Genomic DNA, 13,803 nt, shown 5'->3' on the forward strand with positions numbered 1-13,803 from the left:
TTTCTGAAGATTTTCGTCTTTTTTTTTAGGTTTCTATTTTGTATAATGATTGCCATTGTTTGTTCTAATGTTACATTTAATCTCGACTTCCAGTCTGTTCATCCTTTTAGGCGTGTGCGTGGAGCACGTTCAGTTCAAAAACATGCAATCCAAGGAAAAGGCGAGCACTTAAAATTGGGTAGTTTAATAACTGCTGCCGAGTAATCAATCTCATTGTTGTACTGCTGAAATCATTTTGGCAACACCGTATGCACGTTTTGTTTACATTTAGTGAGCGAAAGACAAATCCTGGAACCGATTTGTGTAGGTCGTTGCTGCCCTGGTAGATTCGCCGTTGTATCTGTCATGTCTAATTAGCCGGTAATTAGGGCACTCCATTATGTAACATCAAACCTAAGGAGTTTGTGCTTCAATTTGGGCCATTTTGTGTGTACCAGACGTCGTCTCCGTGTTGAGGATTGGCGACTGTTTCTAACCATAGATTTCCACTACCTGTACAGCATCCGTTAGAAAAGCGATGATTTCCTCAGTTCCTGAGATTTAGATTGGAACATAAGTAACTTGTCTTTACCCATAGGCAATTGGAGACTTAATTTTTTTTTAATTTTTTTTTTTAATTTTATTAAAGCTCTGCTGGATCGAAAAAATTTTGGGTTCCCATTAAGTGGGGCTAATCAATAATAGTAACTACAAAGACGTCTAAAATCTGCAAAATTTGTTTGTATTTGAAATAATTTGCTCAACGAATGGAAGGCAACAAACGAAAAAAAAAAAAACTTTAGTTCAAGACAAGCATTACAGAGATGTAAAGATTAATATTGTAATTAATAGTTTTTGCCAGATGAATCAATTTAATTAATTTATAATCTAGAAAGCCACGCCCGTTACGTTAGTATTTTCAGCTAATGAAAGAGCCCTGGGTTGATTGAAATGGGCGTTGGTTCGTTTCTTGATGTCTAATTTTCCGGACTCAGTGTTCCTTCGAATAAAAAAAAAAATAATGTAGATGCTGATGACGTTTTCTGGTGCAATAACGATCGGTACTCTAAACACTAAATATAAATATCCCGAAAGCGTTGGATGTAACGTTCGTCACGTCCGGCTTCATTGCAGCTATGAGAAACAACAATTGTTGGACGAGAAGTACTTTAGGTCGCAGTGCTGTTGATTTACCTTTTGTGGATGCCGTAACCAATGCCTACGACAATGCCCAGTAGAGCGGAGCCTAACATCGAAAGGCCGATTATAAGTGTAAGCGAAGTCCAGCTGTCGATAATCGACGTAGCGCTCAAAACTGTGGTCGCGTAATTGGAATCACACGTCAATTGGCCCTGAAGTGGATCTGGCAAAGTGAACACCTTTTGAATGATCGAGCCAGACGAAACGTTGAACTCGGTGCATGAGGTTAAATTTTCGGGGCTCGTCCACACCTTGGTGCATTTCACTTCATCGCATTCCAAGGGAAGGATTAACGGACTGAAGACCAAAGCAGGGAAGAATACTCTTTAAGATTTATAAATTAAATAATGAATCAACTTTGTACTTGATTTCAATTTCGGTTCCATTGATTTCCACAGTTGATTGATTCATCTCAATGTAGTACAAGCATTCCAGAGGAAACGACCACTCCAAGCGGAACAGATTTGACGTAACATTCGTCACATTCGGTACGTCGACGGCTATGAAAAACGAGCAAAGTAAGTGCTGGGCGTAAATACAGGACACGTGCAATTTTCGTAATTATTACTCTTTTTTAAAAATAGGAACTTTTATGTTACCGAACGGAATGTTAAGAAGAGTAGATTGCGCATACCCATTCAGCCCAGTGGACTCTGAATGATTTTGCACTGGAATTACACTGACTAAATAGCTTGAACAAGGCAAAAAGGTAAAATTGCTTTCAGAAAAAACCAGACTGTTGGTTGAATCATTGCATGCTGATAAGTGACCATTTTCCAGCTTAACGCCGTGTTCGAAAGACGGCGACCCTTTACCGGTAGCAGAACACCCAGACGGCACTCGGATTCGATGGACATCGTCTGCCGTGCTGTTGATTCGGATTTCCCATGACAAGGAATCAGCTAGTAAACACACTGGTTCTTCCCAATTCACTAGGACGCTTTGATGCTTATCGCCGTTCACCACCTTTACTTCAGGTATCATCATGTTCTTCTCATTTCTCTGCAATTTACTCAAGAGAGGGCTTAGCTCCTTTGTAGCCCAACGAACTTCTTTGGCGAAGGAAATGTCCTCGTATAACGGGCGAAAAATGATCGGTGTTGCTTCGCATCTGTCCATTCTGTGGACTATGACTTGCCCAGAACAAACCACGGTCGTGGAGTTTTCCTCCGTTCCAACTTCACATAGTAAAACGTGTTGAACTGGAGGATGGACATCAGGAAGCTGGAGTTCAATCGCAACCAATCGTACAGAACATCGCTCGTCGAACGTATAAAATGCCATTTCAATGTCCAAGTAGTTCTGGTTGTTACCGATCACCGCAGTAACCGAAGTTTGATCGGGTGAAACTTCCAATTCACTATCTCCTAAAAGGTAACAAGTGTTTATCGGGTATTTCCATAACTGATGCATACTAGACATAAATTCTGTCGTACCAGGAAACGTGGTCAACTTGAAGTTGGTTGTTTCAACTCGGACGTTGTAATCTGAACAAGGCGCTAAAGACACTTCGCCTGCAATAGTTTTGCGAGAAATTCGACATTTCTCCTCATCGCACGCTACGCTAGAACCTGGAGCGTTATCCGCAGGCCTGTCAATCGACACGGTACGTCAATGATTTACGAAAGACTAAATAGTAAAATTATTTTGCTAGAAATATGAACGTACTGTATAGAGAAAACGGAGCCATTCACTTCCACGTCTATTTCGGCAGAATTCACGCACTGTGACGGTATGGTCAAATAGAGTTCGAAGTTATTTGATGTGGCATTAACGATTTTCACATCACCAACATCTAAAAGAGAAACACATTAAATCATCTCTTAGTTTACTAAAAAAAAATTTTAAGTATTTACTGGAAGGACTAAATGGTGAGGTGAAATTGACTGATTGTGAAAATTCCAATAGCTCTGCGGGTGATTTCCCTTTGACAACCGGAGTTACAAGAAGAGTGTAATCAGTACACGGAGAGAGATCAATGTCATGCAGTTGCCGATTTTCATGACACACAAGTTTGCCCGATTCTAAATCAACCTGGTGAAACCCTGAGGATTTTTCGCTGATGCCGGAGCAGTTGTACGGAATGCTTAAGACACGATGAAGACTTCCATTCCCTTGGCGAAATTCCATATTCCAAGAGAATGCCACTCCGTTTAGGCAAACAGGATCTTTCCATTTCAGTTGCAAGACGTGTCGCTCAACTTGTTGGACTTCAAGTTCGATTGGAAAAGAGTCTATCTGACCAGTGTTTTCAACCAATGGCGGAAGGGTTTTGTTGAACCAAAACACTTGGTCAGTGTCCGCTTTGGGGTACTGGAAGCCGACAGTAACTGCGAGAGGTAGGCACAAGTTTAAATGATTGAATTCTACTGTGCCGTCACAAGCGATGTTCTGATTGCACGGGACAGTCTGTTCCATTAGTCTAGCGCCAGGTATTTTGAATGTGGCCGAAATGATGCGATCATCACAAGGGTAGCGTTTCTTTTGTACGTTCAGTTTCAATGCCCATTCTTCGCCATTCGAGTGAGACGTAACCAATCTCATATTATCGGGTGAAACGTCATCGAATTCTAAGACAAACAGAAGAAACGTTTGTTACAAACTTGCGATTTTGCATTGTGTACCTGCGTTTACCTAAAGGAATAAACTCGGTAGTGAAAGTGGTTGATACCGAGATACGGCTGAGAAATTCTGTATCTCCAGTTATCATTGGAGTCAATCTGAGAGAATAATTAGTGCATGGTATCATGTTGATAGTATCCTTATCTGGTAATAACTTGCCGTCAGAGCACGTTATTTGACCGTTATTGATGATAATGGAGCTTTTCGTTGGATTCTTGTTCGACCTTGAGCATTGAGATGGAATTGTCAAGTGATACTCCTGCGAGTCTTCAATACCGGGTGAAATAATGCTTAAGTTTGTCGGAGATGTGGCCGTGTCCTTGAAGCAGATGGGGTTTCTCCACTCAACCGCCATCGATTGTTGACTAGCGTTGGCCTTTACAACCAGGTCAGACAGCGCTTCAACGCCACTCCACGATTCAGGTTTTGTCGGTTCGAGAATTGCATTGAACCAGCTACCCCTGTATACGTTGAAGCTCTTTTCTGGTTTCGAATACAATGGCCGAATGGCAATGTTCAGTTTGGAACGGCAAATCAGATTAGGCTGGACTATTTGCACGAAGACAGTACAGTTTTTGCGAAATGGAATGGTGGCTTCGTTCTTCTCGCATGGCAAAACCATGGCCTTTGATGGTAAGTCAAAAAATTGCAATTCGATCGCATTCTTCCATGTGCCACAACTTTGTTGGATCCCCTCAAAAGATATTGAGATAACCAGCGTTCCATTTGTGGTGTAACTGGATGTCAATGGGCGAATCAAAACAGTGGAAGCTAAAATATGAATAGCAAAAAAAAAAAAAAGACGTGATTAAACTAACCTTAATCGGCTTATAATCCTTCAACCACGGCCATTGTTTACTTACGTGGGGGTGTTTCAATGTTTAACACGTCACTGCTGCCTTCCATTTCCATCTCGTATCGATTGCAAGGCAAAAACCCATTTCGATCCTTATTTAAATAGGCTCCACATTGCCGAGAATCGTCGTCACAGGTTGTGCTAACATTACTGAGACGCCTCCTGGAGATGAAGCCGATGCAGAAAAAGGTAAATCAGAGTTATTTTTCAAAGAAAACAAAGCATACTTTAATATTTTACTTACTCTCTAGTCATTTCATCCGTTAATGCAATAGAGAAATTCTTCCTCTCGGAATGGCATCCCAATTTCCAAGAAAAACGAACTGGATTATTCAAATCACCGTTAAATACGCTCGCGAGTTCCAGCACACCTGCAAACAGTGACCTTAATTGTTAGGAGTTGACTTAATCTTTCAATCGGAGCGTCAGAGTTACTTGGTTGGAGTAATTTCAAAGAAGGTGTGTTCGAATTGCTTGATTTGATCCAGTTCGTTACACAAGGCTCTACTTCGTACACATATTCGCAAAATCCTTTCTTGCAAAAATCACTTGGTGAAGCTCTTAAGGTGAGTTTACTAAATACTCTGTTCATAAAAACAAACAATAATAACAATTTATCCTAGGGCTAGTAATTAATGCTGTATTCTTCTACCATTATCAAGAAGAGCACTTACGGTTTTTCGAGCGAGTTTGTCTTAGCAACCATCAGCAGAGGATTGAATGGGCAATTTACTGGCGAGATGGACCAACGCAGTAAGTACTGAAATGTCCACGGAATAACTTCTGCAGTCAAGTTCTTGGTGTCTATAGAATTGCAAAAAGAGAGTGCGTGATTAATTGTCTTTCGGGTAACTAAGATGACTCCATACTGGGAGGGGTATTGACTATCCGGAGATCACTTCCGTCAATCTTTAAAGAATATTGGGAACACGGAGAAGTGCGCAGCTTATCCGTCATCGTTACACATGTTCTATTTTCACACGTCGCATTTAATCTTTCTTGTTTCCTGAATTGTAGCAAACGGTTATTAAATAGTAGCAGGGACCATTGCCATTTAATTTTAATTGTATTTTAGCATTTACGGAATGGATGTTTTCATGTCGGCTAACGTGACGAAAACCGGCATCATAAAATCAGCATCGCAGGTGATTTTCCAGCGTAATTTGACCGGAGCATTTGCCATTTCCGACAGATCTTCTCGCAAGCTTTGAGAATCGATGTCAACTGGAATCGGTATGTTATGTTATAGCGTGCACGCAAAACCATTCCTTGCAATAAAAATGTCTCTCACCAGTGGTCACATATTCTGTGTTTCGTTCGCCACCAAGACGAAACTGATAATTCGAACAGGATTTCACTGGAACAGTAAAATTGCATTTGGCTATCGTGTCCGTGATTATGTAACATATGTGTTTGCCCATGGTAACTCTCTGGTTCAGAGTAATTAACTCGGTCTTCAGACTGCAGGTAAAACAAGTCAAATAAGTAATAATGTCTCAATGAATGCTTAATTTTTTGGCGACAGCTACAGAACATCATTGTGTTATCGTGAGCTTACTTGCTTATTGTGGAGATGTTGAGAAGTCGATCAGAGTCCAAACCATTGGTGGCATTCATGATCTGCCACTCAAGATATACCATTGTCTCATTTAAAGTCTTCATTCGAAAGTGGAGCATCCCTACACGCAATTGGACACACATTTTTACTATCGGTTATCTAAATGAACACTACATACAAAATTTTCATTTTTTACTGAATTGATGAAAGAGTTTCTCCGGGTCCTCCTGAATGGCCGAATCTGTGGCTGTTTCCGAATGATCTAAAAGCACTGGGTTGATAACAATATTTACTGTGATTAGTTAATTCAAAGGCAAATCCCTACCCGTTTGACTAATTGGTGCAAGATCCGATTTGTCAGAAGAACCTGCCAATGGTGGAGCTGCAAGCCAAATAATTTATTTATTTTTTTTTATGTTAAAACTAATCACTTAATTGTCGTAGTTTCTCATACCCGGTTGGCTTATGGGTTCATAAGATATGTTGCCATGCATCCAGTTGTCGAGCAGATCTTCGTTAAATTCTACGGTTTAACCAAAAAACAAAGGTGGTTCTTCATTATTATAAAAAATTTGAGCATACGACTTTATCTACCTTCTTCTGTGCTGCGGGTGATGAGTTCGTCGATGACTGACTTTTCAGCATTTCCTATATCGAGTGAAAATAACCAGAGAGCAGCTGCCACCCAAAAGAAGACAGAACGATTGGCCAAACTCATGTTGTTGAGTCAATGATACCAGTAGCAAAGAAATCGCGATCTCCTGAAATGGATTCAAAACAAGCTGTTCGTCTGATGTGAACTGTTTCTTACTAGTCACTTCTTAGAGCAAACCTATGCGTACACAATGGAGGAAGTCCCTTGGTTCGGAAAAGGAAACGAAAATAACCTCAACGGATGCATTTTATCTTTTAGTTTTCTCGACGAAATTTATGCCATATTTTCAGCGGAAAGGTGTCGTAATGTGTTTGCATCAAGGCGCGCTCAAAGAGATTGTTCGATTCCGTCAACTCTGTTGCAATTAAGAAGATAAAGCGGACAAAGCGTTGCTAGATGACCCCTTGCTGTCTTGTTTTCTTTTTCCGATGTCTTGAAGGGAAAATCCATCGACACGCATGGGAATATTTCTGATGTTGACGTCTTCTTAGAAACGACTTTGGAACGGTCGATCATCCAACGTTGACAGCATCATCGTCTTGCAGTAGCCCTTTTTCCATTTCTTTTACAGGCCTTCAAACCTTTCGACGCATTGGAAAGTACCAAGCAAAGTCGTCAAGTGGACGCGGCGTCACTTTAAAAGAAACACCGTTATTCATTTGTGTTAGTTATATTTTCTTGTGCATATGTTTAATTGTGGTTCGCCACATTAAATTCAACTGGAGGTTAACCTTCTACACTGCTAAGCTATGGCGACACCTTCTGTTACTGGTAAGCGTATCGCACTATCATTAAAGGACACGAAAACGGTCCGCCGTCCAACGGTATTAAGAATAATAGGTAAAATTTGCAATTAAATAATTTTTTTTTTTTTTAACTTTCATTTAGTTCCATTAGGAGAAGCTAGAGTTATAAACATAGGAGGATGTCCGGCTTGTCGGGTATGGTGAAAGGTTGTCAGATCAATCAGATGTGGCAATCTTACTAGTAGATTTTCGTTTGCAGTGAAGGATTCTATTTATTAATTGTTGTTCTTCTCGTTATCATGATTGGACCAGGTGGGGACTCTGAAATATTACTTCACCTGCACGGGTATCACGCTTGCCATTTTGCTCTTTCCCATCGGCCTACTCTGCCTTTTCGGATTGCAGGAACAACGATGTACGCACTGTGGAGTCGTAATTTAGTCATTTCAACTGTTATTTACCTTTGACAGTCAACTGATGTCTTGCAAGTTCCCGTCGTTACTGTAGAGCGTAGGAATCAACAGTTAGTCATGAACCATCGCTCAGATTGCATGTGGTCTATGCCGCCTAACTTGTCGAATATAACTACGATGTCTTATTGCATCCCCGTTTCCCTGATAATGATGATATAAAAAATCGTTTCTGACAACACCAATATTATCTTGATGTGGTCATGTATGTATGTCGTGTGAATTGAAGTTTTTAAAGGAAAACATTTTCCCACTTCAAGTACTTAGGATATATGCATTCTCTTATTTTCACAGAGCTCCTGTTCTTTCTTCTTTGATTGATATTTAAAATCCCTAGTTTGTTACTTGTAAACAAAAACTGCATAACTAACGGGAAAACTAATATTTTATTGGGAATTAGCGTTCAAATTTGGTTATAAAGGGTTACGTTTCATCAAATGCCAAGTCAAAATTTAAAGCCCGACAAAAATAATTTTATGTGGCAATTAGTTAGTACCATTTTTCGTCCCCTCACCCAGGCTATACAGCCATGTAATCAGTCCTCAAACCCTATAACTCAATAATATCATCAATTCCCTAGCTATTGCTATTTGCTATGCTAATTCTAAAAGTTAGAGCTATTTGCTTTCGCTATGGGGTAATTTCTTGCGGATTAAATCTATTGCCACGATAGGCTGTCGTTGCATGACGGCCAAAACTGTCTATTGCCACGACATCTTTCGTGGCAACAAAAAAAATATTTACTTATTCCACGATAGCCTGTAGGTTCTCTCTCATCGTGTCAATAAGTTCAAATATACCTATTGCCATAACATATTTCGTGGCAAGCGCCAGAAATTTTCCTAATACCACGAAGAGTTTTTCATTAACTTAATGTCATGGCGAATTGATTCAAAGGTTAGGTTACAACTTTTCTTGCGCAATCCCGCACACTATGATGTCATCTAGTGGTAGACGATACAAGCGTCCATACAGACTACACAGAACAGCGTCTCTTGTCTTAAAGTTAGTCCGCTAACAGCTTAAACCGCTCACTTTAATTTGAAAACTTTCAAAAACAATTTAGATTATGCCGTGTGATTTTGGTCGAATTCTAAGAGATGTTGTTTTTGGCAGATTTTGACAGAAGTGGGAAGGCTATACCCTTCCAGTGTATCGTATTTGGGTATTAAAATAAAATTATTTTAAAATAAAATACTTAAAATACGTATTTTATTCGGTATTTGTATTTGGGCTGTTTCTTATTTAAAGAATTTGTATTTGTATTGGTCGTTTACGCTGAAAGTGAATAAAATACAAATACAAATACAAAATACTTTTTTTTCAAAGATTTGAAGTTTGTAAATTGGCAACAGTGTATGAATCGAAAGTAACTTCATTTTGACAGCGTTATTGCACCTGCAAAACGTTTTGCAATAGCTTTTTCTAGTTTCAAAACTTTCAATTGCATTTTTCGTCGTCTGTTTGCCTCGTGTGTGTTTTCATTAAACCACAAGTTTCTTTAACGTATATCTCTAGTTCTCTACAAATCGGATGGTTTCTTATTACTGTGCGTTCTGAAGAACTTGTATAATACCCACGGTAAGTGTTTAAGTTATTGAACATTCTTAAAATACGTAATGGCATAAACTAATAACTTGGCATATCCTCTGATTCAGTGACAAGAATGTCGGCAAGACAGAACCTTGGACAGACAGTTAAAAATAAAGGAGTAAGAGGCAAATAAGAATGGAGCATTTGGACATCCTACGTTGCGCATTCTCCGCAAATGCGAAAATCAAATTTGTGTCCAATCTGTGCTACGCTGTCTACAGCGTCTTATGGGAAAACCAACCATTTCACTTTAAAAATATTGTTTTCTTCTCTATAACTATGTTTTATCTCACTGTACCTAACAGTGGATTCGCTATTCATTTGGTGATAACCAAATTTTTCCCTTCATCTCCTTTTAAGTCTAATTTATTTGTAGTTAATTTTTGTTTAAGAGTCCTTTTTTGTGATCGACCCGGCTAGCAGAAGAACCCGAATTCTTTAGCTAGCTGGTGTATTGTTGTTCACTCTATAAACGTCAAACTTGTAAGTTTAACAAGATGAAGTGTTGCGTACGAAACTGTGAAAAATATCACAAGGATGGAGTTAAATTTTTAAGTTTTCCTAAAAATAAAATTCACTGTTCAAACGAAGTACAACAAATCCAGAATTTGCGAAGGAAAGCGTGGGAGGTTTTTAGGAAAACTTAAAAATACGTATATGTTGGTGCGCTAACAGCACTTTGCTTTAAAATTTTTAGAAAACGGCTGGTTTGACGAGAAAACCAATCACTTAATCGAAATCAGCGTTCAATTTAGATTATGCCGTGTGATTTTGGTCGAATTCTAAGCGATGACGTTTTTGGCAGATTTTGACAAAAGTGGGAAGGCTATACCCTTCCCACTTTTTCATTTTTGGCCAAATTTTGAATTTTGATTTAAATACATGATTTCGATGCAGAATTAAATGACAATTACGGAAATCAAGTTCATTTTTTATTTGGCTGTAAAGTTTTTGAACAAAACGTAGAAAACTTAAAATTGATGTTGGTGCGCTAACAGCACTTTGCTTTAAAATTTTTAGAAAACGGCTGGTTTGACGAGAAAACCAATCACTTAATCGAAATCAGCGTTCAATTTAGATTATGCCGTGTGATTTTGGTCGAATTCTAAGAGGTGTCGTTTTTGGCAGATTTTGACAAAAGTGGGAAGGCTATACCCTTCCCACTTTTTCATTTTTGGCCAAATTTCAAATTTTGATTTAAATACATGATTTCGATGCAGAATTAAATGACAATTACGGAAATCAAGTTCATTTTTTATTTGGCTGTAAAGTTTTTGAACAAAACGTAGAAAACTTAAAATTGATGTTGGTGCGCTAACAGCACTTTGCTTTAAAATTTTTAGAAAACGGCTGGTTTGACGAGAAAACCAATCACTTAATCGAAATCAGCGTTCAATTTAGATTATGCCGTGTGATTTTGGTCGAATTCTAAGAGATGTCGTTTTTGGCAGATTTTGACAAAAGTGGGAAGGCTATAACCCTTCCCACTTTTTCATTTTTGGCCAAATTTCAAATTTTGATTTAAATACATGATTTCGATGCAGAATTAAATGACAATTACGGAAATCAAGTTCATTTTTTATTTGGCTGTAAAGTTTTTGAACAAAACGTAGAAAACTTAAAATTGATGTTGGTGCGCTAACAGCACTTTGCTTTAAAATTTTTAGAAAACGGCTGGTTTGACGAGAAAACCAATCACTTAATCGAAATCAGCGTTCAATTTAGATTATGCCGTGTGATTTTGGTCGAATTCTAAGAGATGTCGTTTTTGGCAGATTTTGACAAAAGTGGGAAGGCTATACCCTTCCCACTTTTTCATTTTTGGCCAAATTTCAAATTTTGATTTAAATACATGATTTCGATGCAGAATTAAATGACAATTACGGAAATCAAGTTCATTTTTTATTTGGCTGTAAAGTTTTTGAACAAAACGTAGAAAACTTAAAATTGATGTTGGTGCGCTAACAGCACTTTGCTTTAAAATTTTTAGAAAACGGCTGGTTTGACGAGAAAACCAATCACTTAATCGAAATCAGCGTTCAATTTAGATTATGCCGTGTGATTTTGGTCGAATTCTAAGAGATGTCGTTTTTGGCAGATTTTGACAAAAGTGGGAAGGCTATACCCTTCCCACTTTTTCATTTTTGGCCAAATTTCAAATTTTGATTTAAATACATGATTTCGATGCAGAATTAAATGACAATTACGGAAATCAAGTTCATTTTTTATTTGGCTGTAAAGTTTTTGAACAAAACGTAGAAAACTTAAAATTGATGTTGGTGCGCTAACAGCACTTTGCTTTAAAATTTTTAGAAAACGGCTGGTTTGACGAGAAAACCAATCACTTAATCGAAATCAGCGTTCAATTTAGATTATGCCGTGTGATTTTGGTCGAATTCTAAGAGATGTCGTTTTTGGCAGATTTTGACAAAAGTGGGAAGGCTATACCCTTCCCACTTTTTCATTTTTGGCCAAATTTCAAATTTTGATTTAAATACATGATTTCGATGCAGAATTAAATGACAATTACGGAAATCAAGTTCATTTTTTATTTGGCTTTAAAGTTTTTGAACAAAACGTAGAAAACTTAAAATTGATGTTGGTGCGCTAACAGCACTTTGCTTTAAAATTTTTAGAAAACGGCTGGTTTGACGAGAAAACCAATCACTTAATCGAAATCAGCGTTCAATTTAGATTATGCCGTGTGATTTTGGTCGAATTCTAAGAGATGTCGTTTTTGGCAGATTTTGACAAAAGTGGGAAGGCTATACCCTTCCCACTTTTTCATTTTTGGCCAAATTTCAAATTTTGATTTAAATACATGATTTCGATGCAGAATTAAATGACAATTACGGAAATCAAGTTCATTTTTTATTTGGCTGTAAAGTTTTTGAACAAAACGTAGAAAACTTAAAATTGATGTTGGTGCGCTAACAGCACTTTGCTTTAAAATTTTTAGAAAACGGCTAGTTTGACGAGAAAACCAATCACTTAATCGAAATCAGCGTTCAATTTAGATTATGCCGTGTGATTTTGGTCGAATTCTAAGAGATGTCGTTTTTGGCAGATTTTGACAAAAGTGGGAAGGCTATACCCTTCCCACTTTTTCATTTTTGGCCAAATTTCAAATTTTGATTTAAATACATGATTTCGATGCAGAATTAAATGACAATTACGGAAATCAAGTTCATTTTTTATTTGGCTGTAAAGTTTTTGAACAAAACGTAGAAAACTTAAAATTGATGTTGGTGCGCTAACAGCACTTTGCTTTAAAATTTTTAGAAAACGGCTGGTTTGACGAGAAAACCAATCACTTAATCGAAATCAGCGTTCAATTTAGATTATGCCGTGTGATTTTGGTCGAATTCTAAGAGATGTCGTTTTTGGCAGATTTTGACAAAAGTGGGAAGGCTATACCCTTCCCACTTTTTCATTTTTGGCCAAATTTCAAATTTTGATTTAAATACATGATTTCGATGCAGAATTAAATGACAATTACGGAAATCAAGTTCATTTTTTATTTGGCTGTAAAGTTTTTGAACAAAACGTAGAAAACTTAAAATTGATGTTGGTGCGCTAACAGCACTTTGCTTTAAAATTTTTAGAAAACGGCTGGTTTGACGAGAAAACCAATCACTTAATCGAAATCAGCGTTCAATTTAGATTATGCCGTGTGATTTTGGTCGAATTCTAAGAGATGTCGTTTTTGGCAGATTTTGACAAAAGTGGGAAGGCTATACCCTTCCCACTTTTTCATTTTTGGCCAAATTTCAAATTTTGATTTAAATACATGATTTCGATGCAGAATTAAATGACAATTACGGAAATCAAGTTCATTTTTTATTTGGCTGTAAAGTTTTTGAACAAAACGTAGAAAACTTAAAATTGATGTTGGTGCGCTAACAGCACTTTGCTTTAAAATTTTTAGAAAACGGCTGGTTTGACGAGAAAACCAATCACTTAATCGAAATCAGCGTTCAATTTAGATTATGCCGTGTGATTTTGGTCGAATTCTAAGAGATGTCGTTTTTGGCAGATTTTGACAAAAGTGGGAAGGCTATACCCTTCCCACTTTTTATTTTTGGCCAAATTTCAAATTTTGATTTAAATACATGATTTCGATG

General features: G+C 37.8%; 1 protein-coding gene and 1 long non-coding RNA gene across 4 annotated transcripts; one reads left to right on the forward strand and one right to left on the reverse strand.

The window, feature by feature from the left end:
* Positions 1 to 700: 700 nt before the first annotated feature.
* Positions 701 to 6,952, reverse strand: LOC116919457. 3 transcript variants are annotated; one of them, XM_032925455.2, is made up of 20 exons: positions 6,810 to 6,952; positions 6,670 to 6,738; positions 6,541 to 6,597; positions 6,412 to 6,477; positions 6,216 to 6,336; positions 5,949 to 6,118; positions 5,740 to 5,881; positions 5,527 to 5,663; positions 5,332 to 5,461; positions 5,093 to 5,241; positions 4,902 to 5,028; positions 4,665 to 4,819; positions 3,814 to 4,572; positions 3,036 to 3,749; positions 2,848 to 2,974; positions 2,616 to 2,770; positions 1,779 to 2,546; positions 1,544 to 1,679; positions 1,174 to 1,476; positions 701 to 979 (listed from the first exon to the last, which is right to left on the reverse strand). In XM_032925455.2, the coding sequence occupies exons 1-20, from the start codon at positions 6,931 to 6,933 to the stop codon at positions 868 to 870; spliced, it is 4,521 nt and encodes a 1,506-aa protein (XP_032781346.2). In that variant the 5' UTR covers positions 6,934 to 6,952; the 3' UTR covers positions 701 to 867. The 3 variants fall into 3 exon arrangements, with proteins under 3 accessions (XP_032781346.2, XP_032781345.2, XP_045027556.1); XM_032925454.2 differs by having other exon boundaries at positions 6,412 to 6,486; XM_045171621.1 differs by having other exon boundaries at positions 701 to 1,113; positions 6,412 to 6,486.
* On the forward strand, positions 1,565 to 8,900 carry LOC116919471. The gene is made up of 13 exons (XR_006644632.1): positions 1,565 to 1,697; positions 1,764 to 1,888; positions 1,960 to 2,156; positions 2,220 to 2,553; positions 2,619 to 2,785; positions 3,088 to 4,846; positions 4,909 to 5,223; positions 5,281 to 5,410; positions 5,733 to 5,890; positions 5,952 to 6,124; positions 6,183 to 7,641; positions 7,759 to 7,811; positions 7,929 to 8,900. It is a non-coding gene; the product is annotated as an uncharacterized LOC116919471 (long non-coding RNA).
* Positions 8,901 to 13,803: the final 4,903 nt, after the last annotated feature.

This window comes from Daphnia magna, linkage group LG3 (genome assembly GCF_020631705.1).
Source record: "Daphnia magna isolate NIES linkage group LG3, ASM2063170v1.1, whole genome shotgun sequence".
In the NCBI taxonomy this organism is placed as follows: Eukaryota; Metazoa; Arthropoda; class Branchiopoda; order Diplostraca; family Daphniidae; genus Daphnia; species Daphnia magna.